The sequence below is a fragment of the Mytilus galloprovincialis genome, chromosome 6, assembly GCF_965363235.1.
Source record: "Mytilus galloprovincialis chromosome 6, xbMytGall1.hap1.1, whole genome shotgun sequence".
Classification (NCBI taxonomy): Eukaryota; Metazoa; Mollusca; class Bivalvia; order Mytilida; family Mytilidae; genus Mytilus; species Mytilus galloprovincialis.
The window spans coordinates 34,140,522-34,160,235 of record NC_134843.1 but is presented as its reverse complement, the minus strand read 5'-3'; the positions used below and the strand labels follow the sequence as shown (position 1 = coordinate 34,160,235).

The window sequence follows — 19,714 nt, the reverse complement described above, 5'->3', positions numbered from 1 at the left end:
TAGATGTACTTGTTTTTCTCTCGGTAATTTAGCCTTCAATCAATGCCTAGGTCAAGATCTATAATATAATCATATACTAGTATGAAAATTAAACCGATGCTTTCAAATGAATTTATTTAATTTTTTTGTTTCATATTTAGTTTTGTTATTAAATAAAATATTGACCATTTTTCTTTTTCTTTCACCAGTGGATAATTGTCTAGTTGGCAAAAATTTTATATCGACTTTTTTATGTACTAGGAAGATTATTTTTAAATGTTTTTTTTAAGTATTCACGTAAACCTGAATGATAAAAACATTTTTTCCCCGGTAATACCCTTTAAATAATGACATTTTCATTGGACACTCTAAATGCAGTGCTTCAAATGAATATTGATTTCAACTTTTATTAGACCGGTCATTGACAGTTGATATGTGTACATAATTAGAGATACCAATTTACGTTACCAATACCGCCTCTCACAAAACATAAAACTTATTATAATGTTTCAAAAACGGTTTAATAATTGTTTTCTCCCTTATATTGGTTGATGAGAATTGTTTAATCTGCTTTTATGAAATAACATCAGAAACAATTGTCTATAAAATAAAATTATTCCCTTCAAATTTTGCAAAATTGTGAAATGTCAACAAATATATTCTACATCAAAACTATAAAAAGGTATCCTAATTATGGATTCTTGTTTGCACCCCATTTAGCTAGTCAATCAAAACCAGACGGATTGATACATATACTAATTGATAAATGATAATTACGCATAAAAAGGAAAGGAGATGTGGTATGATTGCCAATGAGACCAAAGTTCAAATAAAGTAGATGTAAGCAATGTGCATATTTCAACATTTTTTTCCATTTAAAAGTCATTGTTCGGGGTTTTCCACAGCATTGGTAACAAGATGCATCTCGACGAAACATTGGTAGGTATAATTAAATTTAACCAGTACAATTGTATAATTTGTAATTTTACGAAGTGTGTCCTACTCCTGATTGTGACATTTTGGCTGAATAGGGATTCAAAAAGCGGATGAATCGATCATTTCAAGAGATGCTTACTTTGCAAATATACTGATCTCACACTTTATGGAGGTTATGCTTTCCCGTTTGAATGATTTTACAATGGTTATTTGTGGGCCCTTTATAGCTTATTTTCGATGTGAGCCAAGGATCCGTGTTGAAGACCGTACCTTGACTTATAATGCTTTTTTTTATTAATTGTAACATGTGTTACTTGGCTAGAGAGATGACTAATTTGCACTCATTTCACGTGTATTTATATCTATCAGTTTTAATTGATTTACCTTGATGCATGTGTTTAACATGTTAATTTCATCACATTAAAAGTTTACTTATATTTGAGCTAAGATATGATCACACCCAATCAATCTCAAAAGATTGCATCCATATACATGATTTTATCCTTTTATGTTTTCATATTATCCTGATAACTATTCTGGATAGAGACATACTTAAAATATTAAACATGATCAAATGGACAAGTTAATTACGTTATATCGCCGAAATTGATAAATATTCCTGATAAGAGGTTATACCCTTTAAGGACAATGTATTCAAATTTTGTTTGTTTTTGGTTATAATTTTTGTTCGATTCTTTTATGACGGTTTCTAATTACTTCAAATTTTGTTTTACCTAATGTTTCCTTTTTAAAAAGGCCGAAAGACCTTATGAGTTAGAATGAAATTGTAAGAGTGGTAAATAAAAAGCAAACAAAAAAAAAACAAAAAAAAAAAAAAAACAACAAAAATTCAGAAAGTGTTAAATTGAGAATGGATATGAGGCATGTACCAAGAGACAACAACCCGACCAAAAAGTAAAAAAAAAAAAAAAAAAACCAAACAACTGAAGGCCAAGAATAGGTCTTCAACACATCAAGAAAATACCGCAACCAGACTTCAGCTGCCCCATAAACAAATATGTGTACCAGATAAGGGAAAATGGACGACATACTAAACTCGAAAACATATGAATAAATTAATATTAAAAAAATAATACAAAACTAACAAAGGCTAGAGACTCCTGACTTGGGACATGCGGGTTGCAATATGTTTCGTGAGATTTCAACCCTCCCTGTATACCTGTATTTTCTTTACTTTATATGAGTTTAAATGCTTGTTACTGATTTAGTTGCCAATTTACATTTATACCTCATAACTTTAAATCGAAATGATTGATCGATACGCTTAGATGGTGTCTCAACTCACAAGTGGCATGTTTACTTGATCTTACATCTTTAGATACAAGTGTTATTTTATTGATAATAGCCTATTAATAATTTTTAGAATTTGCTGAGGATTCGCAGGGCTATAGATTTGTCTGTTCCTTATCGATTTACGAGATTTGAACTTTGATAAACTACAGTCGCCTCAACTCAGTCAAATGATAAGGCTTATTTCTAAAATTGATTAATTTAAATACGCGAAGAACAGTTTTTCAAACCTTTCTTTCGTTAAGTTAAATTCTAAATGCAGTATTGGTTTTCAATCTGGTTTTTTTAATGTGTACTAATATAAAAAGTTTATCAAATTACTGTGGATTCATTATTGTTTGTTGGATACCAATTTTCGTGGATTTCGTGGGGACAGGGAAACCACGAGTTTAAAGTTCAACGATTTACAGATTTTCTAAAGGAATGTATGAACTTTTGCCAAATCATAACATTTGTATCCACGAAATTGCAAGTTTTCATAAATCCACAAAAATTGATACACACGAAAACAAACGATTCCACAGTAGAAAACTTTACATATTACAATTACCTGGAAAAATTATAACTTCATGTTTTATATGCTTTATAGTTTGTTATTGTTATCATTTCCCATATTTTCGTTCAGTAACATGCTTTATTTATTTTTAGAGCAGTTTATTATTATTGATTGTGCTACTTGTGGCTGTTCTTCCAAACATTATGACAGAAAATTTAACCCCTCAAATAAATTCAACTAATCACATGTACAAAACAGACTGTTTTAAAAGAGGAATCAATAAAATATGTTTCAAAAACTTTCTACTACCGGCAACAGAGACGCTGAATGATTCAAGTTCTAAAAATTTCTTAAATGCTCTATGGAGAAAGATCAATAGTGAGGCGGATACACTTGTTAAATCTCGCCAAAGACGACAGGCAATGTTTGTACCAGTCAGACGAGAAGTTAGAGCAGAACCATACGAAAACAACTTTCTACGTTATGCACTTGCTGTACGGAGGCTAAAAAATCATTTTGTATGTATAATTGTAGTTTGTCAAAGACTTGTTATCTGTTTATCGTGTCCGTCTTATCATATATTTTAACATCATGGAGATGAATGTTTAGTGAAAAGCTATTTGTTTTAATGTCCCGTCTGACTATATAGGCGTTTTGAATCATTCAGGTATTAATACATTCAGCTATTTATACATACTTGATTCGCAAACTTAAGCCTAGATTTTGCTTGGTAGAGGTAATTCCAGAAAAGTGGCTCAAAAGCAAAAAATGTATAAAAATGATGATAAGTTAGTAATAAAAGGCTAAAACTATAAAGCAAATGTCCCATCAATGATTTATTTCGAATACACAATTCATATTGTATCATCGGGGATATAACTAGGCCATTCTTTCAGCAAAATCTCTACTTAAATTTATTAAACAACCGTTAACATTGGAAACAAAAAAAATCTGTTCGAATAAAACAAGCAAAGTAGTATAAACGCGGATCAATAACTGCATATTTCAAAATTTCAGGGAGTTCGCCCTGATATTAATACATATGACATCATTGCCAGCATCCATACAGGTAGTGATCGAGAACATAGAGGACCGGCTTTTTTCTCATGGCACCGAATTTATTTACTGCTGTAAGTTTATGTAAATTTGATACTATTGTATTTTTTTTAATTTTACTTCTAGGTACTCACGTTTTGTCTCCTTTTATCTATATTATAGATTTCCTTCATTTATCGTTTTACCTTTATATTTCCTTGGTCGTATAACTTTTGAACCTGAATAAATGATACTATAACTTATCTCTTGTGCGATAACTGTTTAAAGTTCAAATGAGGGAGCAAAGTGACTAACATCGAAATAATTTGTTCATGTGAAAAAGCTTGGGATCCAGTAGATACTACTGTTTAAACATACAACCAAACTGATTTGAAATTTCAAACAACAAACAAATAAATCTTACAAAGGATATTGTATTTGAAAAACATGTGTAAATGATAGCACATTTGGAATTCTGTATACACTTACAAAAATTAGGTAAAACATAGATACCATGGCAAAATGAATAAATCTAACACTATGAAAACCTCTTACGTCTGACTCGCACCTCTAGACTCACCTGTACTTTATTCTTAAGACAGAAAGAAACATAATAACACACATTAAAAAAGGGAAAAACTTTATTTATTCGTCGATAAAACTGATAAGAACAATGGTTATCAATATATTGACCTTAAACTGTTATGTATTTGTTGTATTGAACATCATATTGAATATCTATCACATTTTCAGCTATACACCACAAAGCACGTGTCTGTAATTAATTCTATTTTATTTTTTAATAAACTCTTTTTAATTATAAGGCATGATATTTTCATCCTTGCTATCTGTTTTCTAAAGGTATGAAGCAGCATTACAAACTGTTTTTGGACGAGATGTAACTGTTCCATATTGGGACTCCTCGTTAGATCAGGCCATGGAAAATCGACAAAATAGGACTTTTATATTTTCAAACAAATATTTTGGGACACCGTTTGGTTATGTTACCGACGGTCTGTTTGCAAACTTACCAGGGAAACGTATCATCCGTTGTATTGGTGCAGAAGGGGGTCTTACTTCTAAAAATGCAATTGCGGCTGTTCTATCAAGAACAAGCCATAGTCAGATTGTACAAGATGATGAAAGGAGGTATTTTTTTGAAGGCTATCATAACATTGTTCACCGTTGGATAGATGGAACCATGGCAGGCAGGACTACTGCTGCTTTTGATCCTATGTTTTGGTCTCATCATTGCTTCGTTGACTATGTTTGGGAATTATTCAGGAGACGTATAAGAAATGCTCCTGCAGATTATCCTTTAGGGTTCACATTGCATCCTTCAGAGGGGTTAATGAATTTTAGTAATTACAGATACCGACCAAATCCACCGATAACAAATAGAGAAGGTTATAGTAATATATATGCCCGTCTTCGACGATATGCACCCGCGCCATCATGTCAAAATCATTGTTCCAATAGCCCTGATCTATATTGTGACAGCAAAAGAGACATATGTATCTCTACAGAGAGAGTACATGATGAACGATATGCTGAAGATAGGACCTCCCTTTGTGATGTTGGTGCGAATCCTAGTGTTAGTGAAGATAGTACAGCACCAATGACCCCATTACAAAGAATAGAGCAAGCAGTATTACAAGATATTCCGGCTTGTACACCCCTTAAGTTGTTTGAGATAAATCAAATCGATCCATACGCTCGTGGAACTTCTATTTATGATGTATAAAACAGTTGTATCAAAACAAAGGATATATGCCTAATTTGAACTACTGTGTCTTGTTTTTTACTTTAATGTATGCATATTCCAATTATAAAATAGCTAAACTTAAGTGAGGAAGTGTTAGCCATATCATAGAAAAAAATAATTATTGGAGTCAAAAATTGAGCAGGAATAATATTCAATCTTATGGAGTTATGAAAGTTGTGAGTTTCGTTTTGCCTTTGCTATATCAACAGTTTCTGTATTTATGAATATATGGATAAAAAGTAAAACAGTGAAATTACAGAACTCCAAGGGAAATTCAAAACGGAAAGTATTGTATAAAATTGATATGGTAACGTGACTAAACTGTTAAAATAAAACTATGTTACTTTTATATATTTCCAACATGGATTTTACCTGATAATGTGTATTGTTGCTGTTTTACGTGGTTAAATTCTAGTGTTATTCTATTTATAAGTACGTAAATAAATAGCACTGTTGTTCAAGTTTTTTTTCCGCATGTCACTATTAAGATCAATTAACAGTTATTATAAAAAAAGAAGATAGTATGATTGCCAGTGAGACAACTGTCTACAAGAGACTAAAATGACACAGACATTAACAACTATAGGTCACCGTACGGCCTTTAACAATGAGCAACACCCATACCACATAGTCACCTATAAAAGGCCCTGATATGACAATGTAAAACAATTCAAACGAGAAAACTAACGGCCTTATTTTTTTTTTTAAATTAAGGAAAAACAAATATGTTACATAAACAAACGACAACCACTGAATTACAAGCTCCTGACTTGGGACAGGCACAAACATAAATAATGTGGCAGGGTTAAAAATGTAAGCAGAATCCCAACCCTCCCCCTAACCTTGGTATAACAGTACAACATAAGAACGAACTATAAAAATCAGTTGAAAAAGTCTTAACTCATCAATTGGACAAAAATACAAGTGGACGTGGTCGGTTACTTGTACATCCAGACAACAAAAAGACACTAGGAACAGATCTGAGAGTACTCGCAGTTATCTGACAGCTAGTTCAAAGCCACTAACAACTAATAAGAAAATCATGCATTTAAGACTAAACTTTACGGCTGTTTTTCAAAATTATGCAAAATGTTGAATACAAATCTGGCTCAATGAACTTCAACTGAAAATTAGAAAAAATAATGCATTTGTTTAAGCTAACTTTTGAAATATTACTGATTGAATTTTTAAAAAAATGGGTGAACATTTAATTTGTAGAAAGCACATAAAATCGGCGAAAAACCTTCTTAAATTTGACTAGAAATAAAAAAAAACTCTGAATTTTACTCCATAGGTTTTTCTTTTTTTAAAGAAAAATCTACGGAGTAGAATTAGATATTAGGTGATTTTAAGAAAAATTTAAGAAAGGTTTTTCACCGATTTTATGTGTTTCTATACCAAAAGTCACCCATATTAAAAGAAATCAAACTACGATATTTACGATAGTAAAAGAGATACATACATTATTTTATTGATTTTCTATTGTAATTCAACGAGCCAAAGTTATATGCAAAATTTTAGCAAAATCTGCGACATAGCCCATTTACTGTTACTTGACCTGAAGTGTGTTTGCTATCTTTATGCAATTGTTTTGAGTTTTTGTCATCCAAATACATTCTCAGCATTGTTTTTTTTCAAATTTTTCGTTAATTTTAATGAATTTATGATGACTCTATATAAACACCAACACATCAATATCTATGCTCCTCTGAAAGGAGAACATCGTATTTTCCATAGTTATTCTTGTACCATTTACTTGTAAAGCAAAATGCAAATTTGTATTATATATCCAACAAAGTGACGTCATATAAAATGGAAACTTTTGAATTGTAGGCTGTGCTTTCGACAATAGATTTTAACCTGCATTAAAAAATGTTCATATCATTGCTGCAAGGAAAAAAGAATATTCATTCTGATTTGCGATAACATTTTATGGATTGAAACATTAAATAAAACTTCATGTTTACAATGTGAAGTGCAGTGTAATACACGTTATTTGATTGGACGACTAATCAGATTCTACAATAGATCAAATATAAAAGGATGTCTATGAACAAAGTGTAGTAGTCAACCGAGAACCAGCAAATTGTCACATGACATGACTAAAAGGCAATTGCATCGGATAGATCAGGAATTTATTAATTTGTCTAATTGTTTATTGTTTGAAACAGTAATCGATGTAAAAGGGTGAAATTTTCAGTATACCCTCTCAATTATATATACCCTTATATAAGTCTGAGCGTTTTTCAGTTATACGTTTATCTAATAATAATAAAAAAAAAACGGTCTTTAGTTTTAGTAGTATAGATACTTCATCAATAACGGACAGCAAAAATTATTAAATAAAAGAAAAAAAAAACCACTTTGACCTGATTTAATATTAAACTGACAGTTTATACATGTCTTAAGCACGGTTTTGTAAAATGATTATATAGTAAAACAATATGAATACAACAACAAATTTATATTTGGCCTACAAAATATTAAATTTATAAACTCTCCAATCAAGTTAGACTGTTTCATGTTGTCACATTGAAACATTTTCGTCCGTTTTATCGTAAATCATAAAACATGATTACTTTTTAAGAATCAAACAGATTATTGATATTTCAATATAAACTTATTATTGTGCAATGTGCTGACTGTGCAACTTTCTAAGATAAAATTAAATCGACACAATGAGTCCAAATGATCTAAAAGCACAAAAGTTCTAAGTCAAAAGGTATTAGAGCACCTTCAAGAAGTCGAAAAGTAATAAATAATTACATGGCTGTTTAGGCAGTACAATTTTAATTTTATGGATGGTAAAATAGAAGTAACATAAACAACATGGACTTGATTTATATAATATTGACATTGATAAAATATCATAGAACGGTCTTGTAGAATAAGTATTAAATTAAACAATATAGATACAACAACAATTTCAAATTTTGTTCTACAAAACGCTAGAAACATTTGTGAGTCGACAGACCCTTTCTTAATTGATCTTCTTCTATTTACTCAACGATATATTTCACCGTGTTATCATTGAAAAATAAAGAATCAAAACCAAAAATCAAAATTTGGCCTTGTGCTTTGCTGTAGATATATTGCTTATCAACATACCCTTGTGATTGTGTTAAATAGGTACCATAAATAGGATATCTAGTTTTTATGTTTCAACCCAAAAGGATATCATGTTGTGTTTCTGTGTACTATTGTTTGTCTGTTAATCGTTTTCTTTAGCATGAAATTTGATCAAGTCCTCGGAATGTGCAGATTTCACCACTCTACCTCGATAATAATTAGCCAATCGGGAAAGTCAAACTTTTAGACAATAACATAACAAATTAAATTTGACTCTCTAAGGCAATCAAACGGTTAAGTTGGTAAACTTCCAATAATTTATGATTTAACGGAACGAGTGGATAGCGATTCGCTAAAGGATTTGGTTGACATCAAAATTATTCGAAATTGGTTAGAACCGGTTGGTATACGTTCACAAGTTCTGAAAAAAAAGTTTCACAACAATTTTGATGAGTTTTTGCATCTGTTTTATTTTTAATTAATTTATCTTATATGCTATAGATGTAAACCAACTAAATTTCGCGAGCGATTATATGTTTTATGAATATGCATATTCATTCTAATGTTAAAAAATCAAAACTCATCAATCACAGTAAACATTTATTATGTTGTTAAACTGAATTAAACTCTTCTGTGTTTAGTAATGATTAATTTTAACCACCTCAAAATAATTGTTTCCTTATTTTACAATTATATTTTGACAAAGTAATTTAAATTTGATTTTTTCAATTTTTGGTAGTACATGTTAACCGGTGTAACGTTCGGGCTGAAACTGCAATTTCTCACGTAATCGATATTAAAAAGAAAAAAACATATCACTACAAACTCTCGTATAGCTCAAAACTGCAAATCCATAAGATATCAGACAACATTCAAAGAGTCGAACATAAATAAATGAATTTATATGTAGAATCGGTAGGATCGTTTTGAAAAAATATTCACCAAAGATCATTTTTTGAAAGAGAGACTGCGTATACCAAATGACGGAGACGACCTGACAAAGTCCTGACAAAAAAAAACTAATAACAACGATAAGACAAACATCTCTATATAACACAAAATGGAAAACAACTTAAAATACTGATCAACACTTACCCTTCCATAAACCGTGGGTGAACCCTAAAAGGGTTGGCAGATCCTGGCACCAGTTATATTACTTATACAAGTACAAACACTTAGATATATGTAAGTCTCATTCAAGGATGTCACATTTGAAGAAAAGAGGATGGGATTTTGAAGTTTATATTTTTGATGTTTTGTGTCGTTTATACAAATGGTGTACTGGCGTACATTGTTATGGTTTACATGTTGTAATGTACAGTTTTATTATTGATGTATGTATAATGTCTCTATCCATAGTGTTCTTGAATTTATTAATACTGTCACGTAGTGTTGTTAATCTAACGGTATTCTTTACATTGACATATAGAAGAAAGCGGGAGGTTTAAAAGCCTTAAAACCATGTTAAGCCTTCAATTTCTACATAAAATGTCCTTCAATAAGTCAGGAATATGGTGGTTGTTATCAAGTAAAATTGAGAATGGAAATGGAGAGTGTGTCAAAGAGACAACAACCATACCATAGAGCAGACAACAGCCAAAGGCCACCAACGGGTCTTCAATGCAGCAAGAAACTCCTGCACTCGGAGGAATCCTTCAGCTGAACCCTAAACAAATATGTTACTGGTTCAGTGATAAAGTGGTCTGTTTTTTAAGAATTAATTGTGGAGGTTGTTGGAGTCCTCAAAAAACGCATATGAACTTCGGCATGAAAATTGGCAATCCTTGTCAGTAAAGGTCGGAGTTGCGCGTAAAATTACTTTCGTGAATTTCAAACCATCAATTAACAGAAATTGGCTTTACGACAGATGTTACAATGTCTTACTCGCTAAAACTCCATGTAACATAAATAATGCTGCAGACCAAATAGGAATTCCTTTCCTTTCATAGAAACTAAAGCAACTTTTACGCAAGTTTCATTCAGATGGACAGCCTGATAGACGGACGGGCTGACAGACGGATTTGTGGCCTTCTATTGTTTTGTGTTCTTTGGTAGAGTTGTTGTCTCTTTCACCAATTTCCCATTCCATTCTCAATTTTGATATCTTTTTCTTCATGATCTTTAATCTTATTGTCATTAATTATCAGAGATCTTTGTTACTTATCAACGATTATCGACATTTTAAACACTTTAAATTACATTTCAAGGGTCCAAGAATATTTAGCAATGCTGTAGTCAGTTTGTCATCATATTTTATGTTTCATTGTGCCTTTAGTATTTCTTCCGTTCTTTTGCAACATTTTTTATAAGAAGTTAATTCGCTCAATTGTTGAATAAAGAAAAAATGAGCTAGAATTGTGTGAACAATTTTGAACGCAAGTCAGGAGCCTGTAATTCAGTGTTTGTTGTTTGTTTATGTGTTACATATTTGTTTTTTGTTCATTTTTTGTACATAAATAAGGCCGTTAATTTTTTGTTTTACATTGTCATTTCGGGGCCTTTTATAGCTTACTTTGTGGTTTGAGCTTTGATCATTGTTGAAGGACGTACGGTGTCCTATAATTGTTTATATCTGTGTCATTTTGGTCTCTTGTAGAGAGTTGTCGCATTGGCAATCATAACACATCTTCTTTTTTTTAAATTAAATTATTTCACAAATCCTGATAAAAAATTTCAAAAAATGTACATTTTCTTCCAATGTATGTTGTTTTTCTAATAATGCATTCTCTTGTGTATTTATCTAGTCGATCAAAATCAGACTGATATTTACATGTAACAGTACATCACTTAATTTACATATGAAATAATTTAATTATAATAATGTAACTATTTCATCAAAATATATACTTTTTAAAAGCATTCATTCGGGAGCTTTCCTTGAATAGGTTGCAGGATGCATATCTACAGTACCTTGGTTTGTATTGTTTTTTTTTTAATTTGCTTGTCGTTAAGGTGGTACCCAATAAAGGCAACAGTAGTATACCGCTGTTCAAAACTCATAAATCCATGGACAAAAAACAAAATCGGGGTAACAAACCAAAACCGAGCGAAACGCATTAAATATAAGAGGAGAACAACGACACAACATCGAAACGCAACACACACAGAAACAGACCAATCATCAGACAAAACACCACGAAATAACAAATGTAACATGAAAACCAAATACATGAATTTGGGATAGACAAGTACCGTGCCACGTCTTATCTCAATATCTCAAAAATAAGAGAAAACACAAACGACTCAACGTTAAAATGCAACACAAAGAGAAACGAACAATATATAACAATGACCATCTTCCTGACTTGGTACAGGACACTTTTAAAGAGGAATAAAAGTGGTGGGTTGAACCTGGTTTTAAGGCATGCCAAACCTCGCACTTTAATGGCAAAGTTAAATATAACATTGAAATGACAACATAATATTACAGGACTACAATACAAATAAATAGGAGAACATATTAGACACAGAAAAACATGATTAATAGATAACAAAAAGTATCAGGTTTAAAATTCAATACGCCAAAAACGCGCCTTGCCCACACAAGACTCACCAGTGACGCCCAGATATAAAAGATCGAAAGTGAAAAAAGTACAAAGTTGTACAGCACTGAAGATCAAAAGTTGAAAAGGTTTCGCAAAATACGGCATTGTTTTTATGCCCGGGATAAGAACATTCTTACTATATAGAACAATTCATGCTATTGCAAACAGTAAATTTTATCAAATGAATATGAAAGAGATATACACAAAGAAACTAAAGTATTAACTAATTACAGAAAACTAAACCTGAATACATAACGCCTAGATATAAAAGATCGAACGTGAAAAAGGTACAAAGTTGTACAGCACTGAAGATTAAAAGTTGAAAAGGTTTTGACAAATACGGCATTGTTTTTATGCACGGGATAAGAACATCCTTATTATATAGAATACTTAATGCTATTGCAAACAGTAAATGTTAACAAATGAATATGAAAGAGATATACATAATGAAACTGAAATATTAACTAATTACAGAAAACTAAACCCAAGTTTATCACAAAATAGACACACATCCGAATCAGTCCAAGCGTCAACGTAATTAAAAAAATTGTGACGTCACATACGATGGCGAAAAGGCAGAAACGTTATGCCACATTTGAACACTTTCACTAAAATTAATTTGGCTCGTTTAATTTTCATAAAATTTTGACAATGTATTTACTTTGACCCTTCAACAAAAACATAAAAATATCAAAAATTTTGAACCAACCGTTTTGTCAGAAAAATTACACTGGTTATATATCAGTTTGACAAACACCAATTTTGATCATTGAGAATCTTGATATTCCCTTTACAACAGAACGTAATTAAAACGTTTAGCTGACTTTACAGAGTTATCTCCCTGTAGTGTTAGGTACCACCTTAAGTAATTAAGCTATTGTAGAGCTGGAATATACAACGACTGAATTAATCGGTCTGGTATCTTAATCTATTAAAATGTTCAGGCTTATTATCAGCAAACAATCAGTCGTATTTATTGCATGTTACAGTAATTTTCTAACTGAACTTTTATTAAACCGAATTTGTAATGCATTTTTGTGTATAACTTATGTTTCAAAATCGTCAACTAAAAAATAAAACGATATCAATATAATATAGATAGTGATAAAGATAATAACACAATGTTGACTGCTGTTCATCTATTTGTGACATTTTCACCTATTATATCTGTTTTTTTTTGTTCACACATTGTAGTGAGTTTGATGCGACTGTCATTCGAGTGAGACGTTTAGCTAGCTACATGCATAAAAGATTTAATCCACCATTTCCTACATAAGAAATGCCTGGACCAATTCATAAATATGACAGTTGTTATCCATATGTTAGATGAGTTTTAGCTTATTAATTTTTGTTATTTGATTACGGACTTTCCGTTTTAAATAGTCTTCGGAGTTCGGAATTTTTGAAAGTTTACTTTTTTCTGTTCATTTAAATGTTTCATTCATTGGTAGGTCAGTTCTTCTATGTTTATGTTATTGGCGATTATCCTCCAAAGCCTTGAGGCAGAATTTATACAATATCAAATTAATTCAACGGATCACAAAACCGACTGTTTTGAAAGAGGGATCAATATAATATGCTTCAATAAATTTCTACAACTAGCTGTCGACACACTACACGATACAAGTTCCTCTAATTTCCTAACGGCATTATGGCGAAAAATCAACAGTGAGGCGACTTAAGCTGATAAATCTCGACAAAAAAGGCAGGCGACTGGGGTACCAGTCAGACAGGAAGTTAGAGTGGGTCCATACGAAACCAACTTTTTACGTTATGCACAAGCTGTACAGAGGTTAAAACATCATTTTGTAAGTATTGTTTCGATAAGATAAAGACTAGGTCAAGAAACAAAGTGTAAATACATCTTACTTATCTGAAAATTAAAATGAAAATGCTCATACAATAACAATAGATAAGGCAATAACCATTTTTTTCTACCATAAGTATTAATAGGTTGTCAAATCATTGGTTTTAAAAGTGCCAAGTAAAGATAATTAGAAATAATAGTAAACATTGAAAAGTAACACGTGAAGCAAAAAAAAAAAAAACACAAAAAAGCAAAACTGAATGCCTCATCTACAGTAAATGTTAATAGCATCTAAACAACACACAGCTAATTATTGTCAAGTGTAAATCTTTTTTTTAAATTAAATACACTAACTGTTATATATTTTGAAATTTCCTGAAACCGTCACTTATTCTATCGGTAGTACACACATTTATGACTTAAATCAATGCATACTGGATAGAGAATAATAATACTAAACTATCGTCTATTTTTTTCAAGTTCTACAACTTAGCTTGAAGGAATTAACTTTAATTTGATCCATCAAATTCACGGGTTGCGTTGGATTTCCACTATTTAACTTGTCATCATTTTCTAGAGACAGTTAAAATGCCGATAGGTCTACCCTGCAGTACTTTCATATAGTATTAATTGCTAATTTGGATATATGCATTAACTATTTGCTACACTCCGTTACACTACCAAGCAACAAACGATCAATCAATCAATATAAAAATTAATCCACATGTCTCTTGATGCTTGTGTATGTATAAAAGATATATGGAACGTTACGACTTTAAATACGGGCGAATGTGATAACAAACAGACATATGACAATTATACCCATACGTATGATAAAACAAGATACGGTCTTACTGTATGGGGTTGTTGACCCTTTGACAAATTCCCCATTTCCATTCTCAATTTTATGTTTTGATATTTTAGGGAGTTCGTCCAGATATGAATACATATGACAACATAGCAACTATTCACACAGGTGGAAATCGAGAACATTGAGGTTCGGCTTTCCTTTCAGAATTTAGTTGTTGTTGTAAGTTCAAGTGCTCATAGTATTAGCCTATACTGAATATTATATTGTCTTGCTGTAGAACATTGTTTTACTATTTGTTTTAAAAAAAATCTTTGGGTTATGTATCTATTAAATAAACTAGATTTGAAAGCAGTATGCGTATATCATAACAATTGACAAAATTGTTATACCTTTCAGCTCTTTATATGCCACATATGATGTCAGATTTGTCGGTATAACAGGGGAATCAACAGACACATAATTGCTGATATCTTTCTGACGATATATTATGAAGAGCTATGAAAGCAGATGAGTTACAATAATAAAATGCAATGATTATTAAAAAAATCGAATTATAGCATTTTATTGTGGTATTATTTTGTTATAATAATTACATGATTTTTTTTTTGTATTACTTGTAAACAAAATGTTTTGTTTTTGTTGATGAATAGGTATCTGATGTTCTGTACTTGTGTTTCGTTTGTTGATGTAGTTCATAAGTGTTTCTCGTTTCTCGTTTTTATATAGATTTGAACGTTCCTTTTCCCGTTTGAATTGTTTTGTACTTGTTATTTTTGGGGCCCTTTACAGCTTGCTGTTCGGTGTGAGCCAAGACACAGCGTTGAAGACCACACTTCTACCTATAATGGTTTACTTTTATAAATTGTGACTTATATGAAGAGTTGTGTCATTAGCACTGATACCACATCTTCTTTATCTATATAATATCTTGAATTATCCTATTTTTTCAGATATGAAGCTGCATTGACCATTTTCTACATTAGAAAATGCCTGTACCAAGTCAGGAATATGACAGTTGTTATCCATTCGTTTGATGTGCTTGGACTTTTGATTTTTGATTTTCCTTTTTGAATTTTCCTCGGAGTTCAGTATTTTTGTGTTTTTACTTTTTTTTTTTTTTTTTGCAGGCTGTTTTTGGACCAGGTGTAACTGCTCCTTATTTGGACTACTCGTTAGATCAGGCCATGGGAAATAGACAGGCAAGAACAGATTTGTTTTCAAACAGATATTTTGGAACACCATTTGATCGAGTTACTGAAGGTTTTTTTGCAAACTTATCTGGCCAAAGAATTAGGCGTGCAATTAATGGACCGGGAGGTTTGATTTCTAAAAATGCAATTGCGGCCGTGCTATCAAGAACAAGTCATAGTCAGATTGTACGACGAGATCAAAGTAGGTATTGCTGTGAATGCTTTCACGCTAGTGTACATGTCTGGGTAGGCGGAGATATGAAAGCGGGGGTCAGTGCTGCATTTGATCCAATTTTCTGGTGTCATCATGCATTTGTTGACTATGTCTAGGAATTATTTAGAAGACGTATTTAAATGCTCCTGCTGATTATCCATTATGTTTTCCGTTGCATCCTCCAGATGATCAAATGCGATTTAGCAATTACAGATACCGACCAAACCCTCCGATTACAAATAGAGAAGGCTACAGTAATAGATATGCCCGTTTGCGACGATATGCACCTGCCCCGTCATGTCAAAATCAGTGTTCGAATAGTCAAGACTTATTCTGTGACCAAAATAGAGATATATGTACAGAGGCAACGTCTGAAGTATCAGGTGCACCAAGTGCGGGTGGTAGTATTGCTCTTTTTGATTCAGATGCGGCTGTAGCCCCGATTGATATTGCGTCTGGAATGGCAGATGTGTCAACACCAGTGACAGCGTTACAAGATATCAGGAACGAAATCTTACAAGATATTCCGGCTATAGATATATATGCAAAGCACTTTTGCAAAAATGAAAGACATGGGAAAAAAAATTCACCATAGCACAATAACACAAAATTATCCAAATCAAATTTTCTTATATGTGGAAATGTTTTTTTTTAAATGAAGTCCTTTGGTAAACGTAGGCAGTATAATTTAAGAATTTGCAATTATTTAAATAAAAACCATCATCATGGTAACTTTTAACGTCAAATGTTGCCTTAAATTAACGTTATCCTATTGATCTAATGTATAATATAATTTAATCTGATTTTTCTTGTGGTGTGCCTCAAAATAAGAATTCTAAACAAACACGAACATGTCTTCTATTAAAAGCACACATTTAGAGCCCACGAGAATATCTGAAAATTCCCAAAAAACTTTATTTCAGAAATAGACGTTGTCCAGTAGAATAAGCATGCTTTTAGTAACAGAAGAATACTTTCGTTTGATAAGATTGAATTAAATAGTGGTTTAGATAGTCCAAAAGTCATAAATGTGAACCAAACTAAAAGGACTATCAAGATATACAAAACTATTACGATATGAATGCTGATGAGACACATCTCAACCAGTAACCAAATAATATAAAAGTTAACAACTATTTGTTTACATATGAACTTAAACAATGAACAAAAAAACTTACTACACAGTCACCTGTAAAAGGGTCCGAAATGGCAAAAGTAAAACAATTCAAACGAGAAAACTAACGGTTTGATTTATGTACAAAATTACAAACAAAAAGAAAATAAGAGACAACACAGCAAATCACCACTATCACTGATTTAAGTGCTCTAGGCTTTAATGAGTTAAAGCTTTTCTAACTGAATTTTATAGTTCGTTCTTATGCTGCTGTACTGTTACTGTTTGGCTTTTTTTTTTTAACTCTTTTTGATTCGAGCGTCACTGATGAGTCTTTTGCAGACGAAACGCGCGTCTGGCGTATATATAAAATTTAGTCCTGGTATCTATGATGAGTTAATTTACACACTATCCCATGTTAGAGTTGGGATCCCGCTTACATGTTTAAACCCACAACGTTCTGTGTGTATTTGCCTGTCCCGAGTTAGAAGCCTGTAATTTAGTAGTTGTCGCATGTTGATGTGTAACATATTTGTTTTTCGTTCATTTTTTTTTTATGTACATAAATTAGGCCTTTTGGTTTTCTTGTTTGAATTGTGTTACATTTGGCACTTCGGGGCCTTTTTAGCTGATTATGGGGTATAGGCTTTGCTCCTTGTTGAAGACCGTACGGTGACCAATATTAGTTAATTTATGTGTCATTTGGTTACTTGTGGAGAGTTGTCTCATTGGCAATCATACTACATCTTCTTTTCTTATATATACAGAATGTGGCGGTGTTAAACATATTTATGGGCACCAAACCCTGCCTCTAAAGTGGAAAAGACGTGTTTACAAACTATATAAAAAAAAAACTATTGGAAATACCTCAACTAATCAGATCGATACTAATCAGAAAAACAAGTAATAAAAAACACAGACCGGATAATTTATTTGTATATTCAAAAGGTGTTTTTCACACTCCAAAAACGAATTAATGTAATTCTATTATGTTCGTATGCTTTATTTATGCTCTTGACCGTTAATAACATTTCAAAGTCATAAACAAATACTACAGTACTATTTACAGAACGACTTAGAAGCATTGAAGGATTTTTTTGTACAATGACTACTAGAATCCAAAATGACAAGATATTTGAAGTTTTATTTTGTATGGTTTGGGTTTGAATGTTGCTGGTGAAGGTAGATCATTGAATATGCATACAATTTACAAAGTGTTAATTCCTTTTGAAAATTTATAATTATTAATTTTATTTGTTGCATAGGGTTGTAATTAAAATGTTTGTTTAACATTATGATAAGGATATAAAAGAGTTCATGTTAAATTTGATTATTTTGAATTTTCTGATCTAATTTTATCTCGAGTAATTTCTTCAAAGCGTTCTGATAACGGCCAAGCCACCAACATTTAACAATTAACCTTTTCGGGTACAAATAAAATAAAAAAAAGATATAACCCTTTTTGGCAAAATGTAATTTCATCATGGGCCTCACTATGTGAACCTCTGACCACAGCCCAAGTGACATCGTGTCTCAACCATTGTTTTTAAATGAAAATATAATGATTGATGGAAAAACAGCTTTTTATAAAAGTTGGATAAAGAATAATGTATTTTTCATAAATGACATCATAAAGGAAAATGGAGAATTTTACAATTATAATGATTTTTTTTTAGAAATTATAATATAAAAACCACTTTCCTAGAGTTCTATGGACTAATCTTGGTACTTGTAAAGGAATGAAAAAAATGTTAATCATTTTCAAGTATTTTTCAAACTAAATATACTGTCAGTCACAAAATTGTTACCGCCATAAAAACAGTGGATAAAGTATGAAAACATTTTTATATTTTTTTTCTAGATAAAATAAAAGAAACCCCATCACGCATACAAGAGAAATGGAAAATGAAATTGGGAATAGATATTGTGGCCGAAGAATGGAATTATTTTTTTTTGTCTTCCTTTACGTATAAACGAAGATCCCACATTAAGGGCATTTCAATAGAGATTCCTCCAAAGATTTCTAGGAACACATACTTTACTTGTGAAGTGTAAATATAGTGAAACAGAACTGTTCACTTTTTGTACAGAAATTAAAGAAACATATAAACATTTCTTTTTTTGTATGTAGATATGTTCGAACATTTTGGCTTAATTTTTATCAAAAGATTGAAGAGGTATGTAACGTACGTTTTCTCCCAACCTTATCAAGTATAGTCTTAGGTGTTAAATATTATCTATTTAAAGATATTCTTAATACATATATTGGGATATTGAAGGGATATGTTTATTTATGAAGAGTTAGATTTACAGTCCCATCTGTTGCTGAAGCAATTGAATGGCTTAGCTATTATTATAGGATTGACATGGTCTCTATGAGTTTGTGCTCGACAAATAAAGCAATCAGAATAAAAGAAAAATGGTCAAATATTGATAATATTA

The 19,714-nt window shown here is 31.5% G+C and overlaps 1 protein-coding gene and 1 pseudogene across 1 annotated transcript; both read left to right on the top strand.

Annotated features, from left to right (window-relative positions):
* The first annotated feature begins 897 nt into the window (after positions 1 to 897).
* LOC143078578 (tyrosinase-like protein 2) lies at positions 898 to 5,501 on the top strand. Its single transcript, XM_076253434.1, has 4 exons — positions 898 to 918; positions 2,875 to 3,240; positions 3,740 to 3,852; positions 4,619 to 5,501. The coding sequence occupies exons 1-4, from the start codon at positions 898 to 900 to the stop codon at positions 5,499 to 5,501; spliced, it is 1,383 nt and encodes a 460-aa protein (XP_076109549.1).
* An 8,098-nt stretch (positions 5,502 to 13,599) lies between these two features.
* Positions 13,600 to 18,513, top strand: LOC143078577 (tyrosinase-like protein 1; annotated as a pseudogene).
* The last annotated feature ends 1,201 nt before the right edge of the window (positions 18,514 to 19,714 follow it).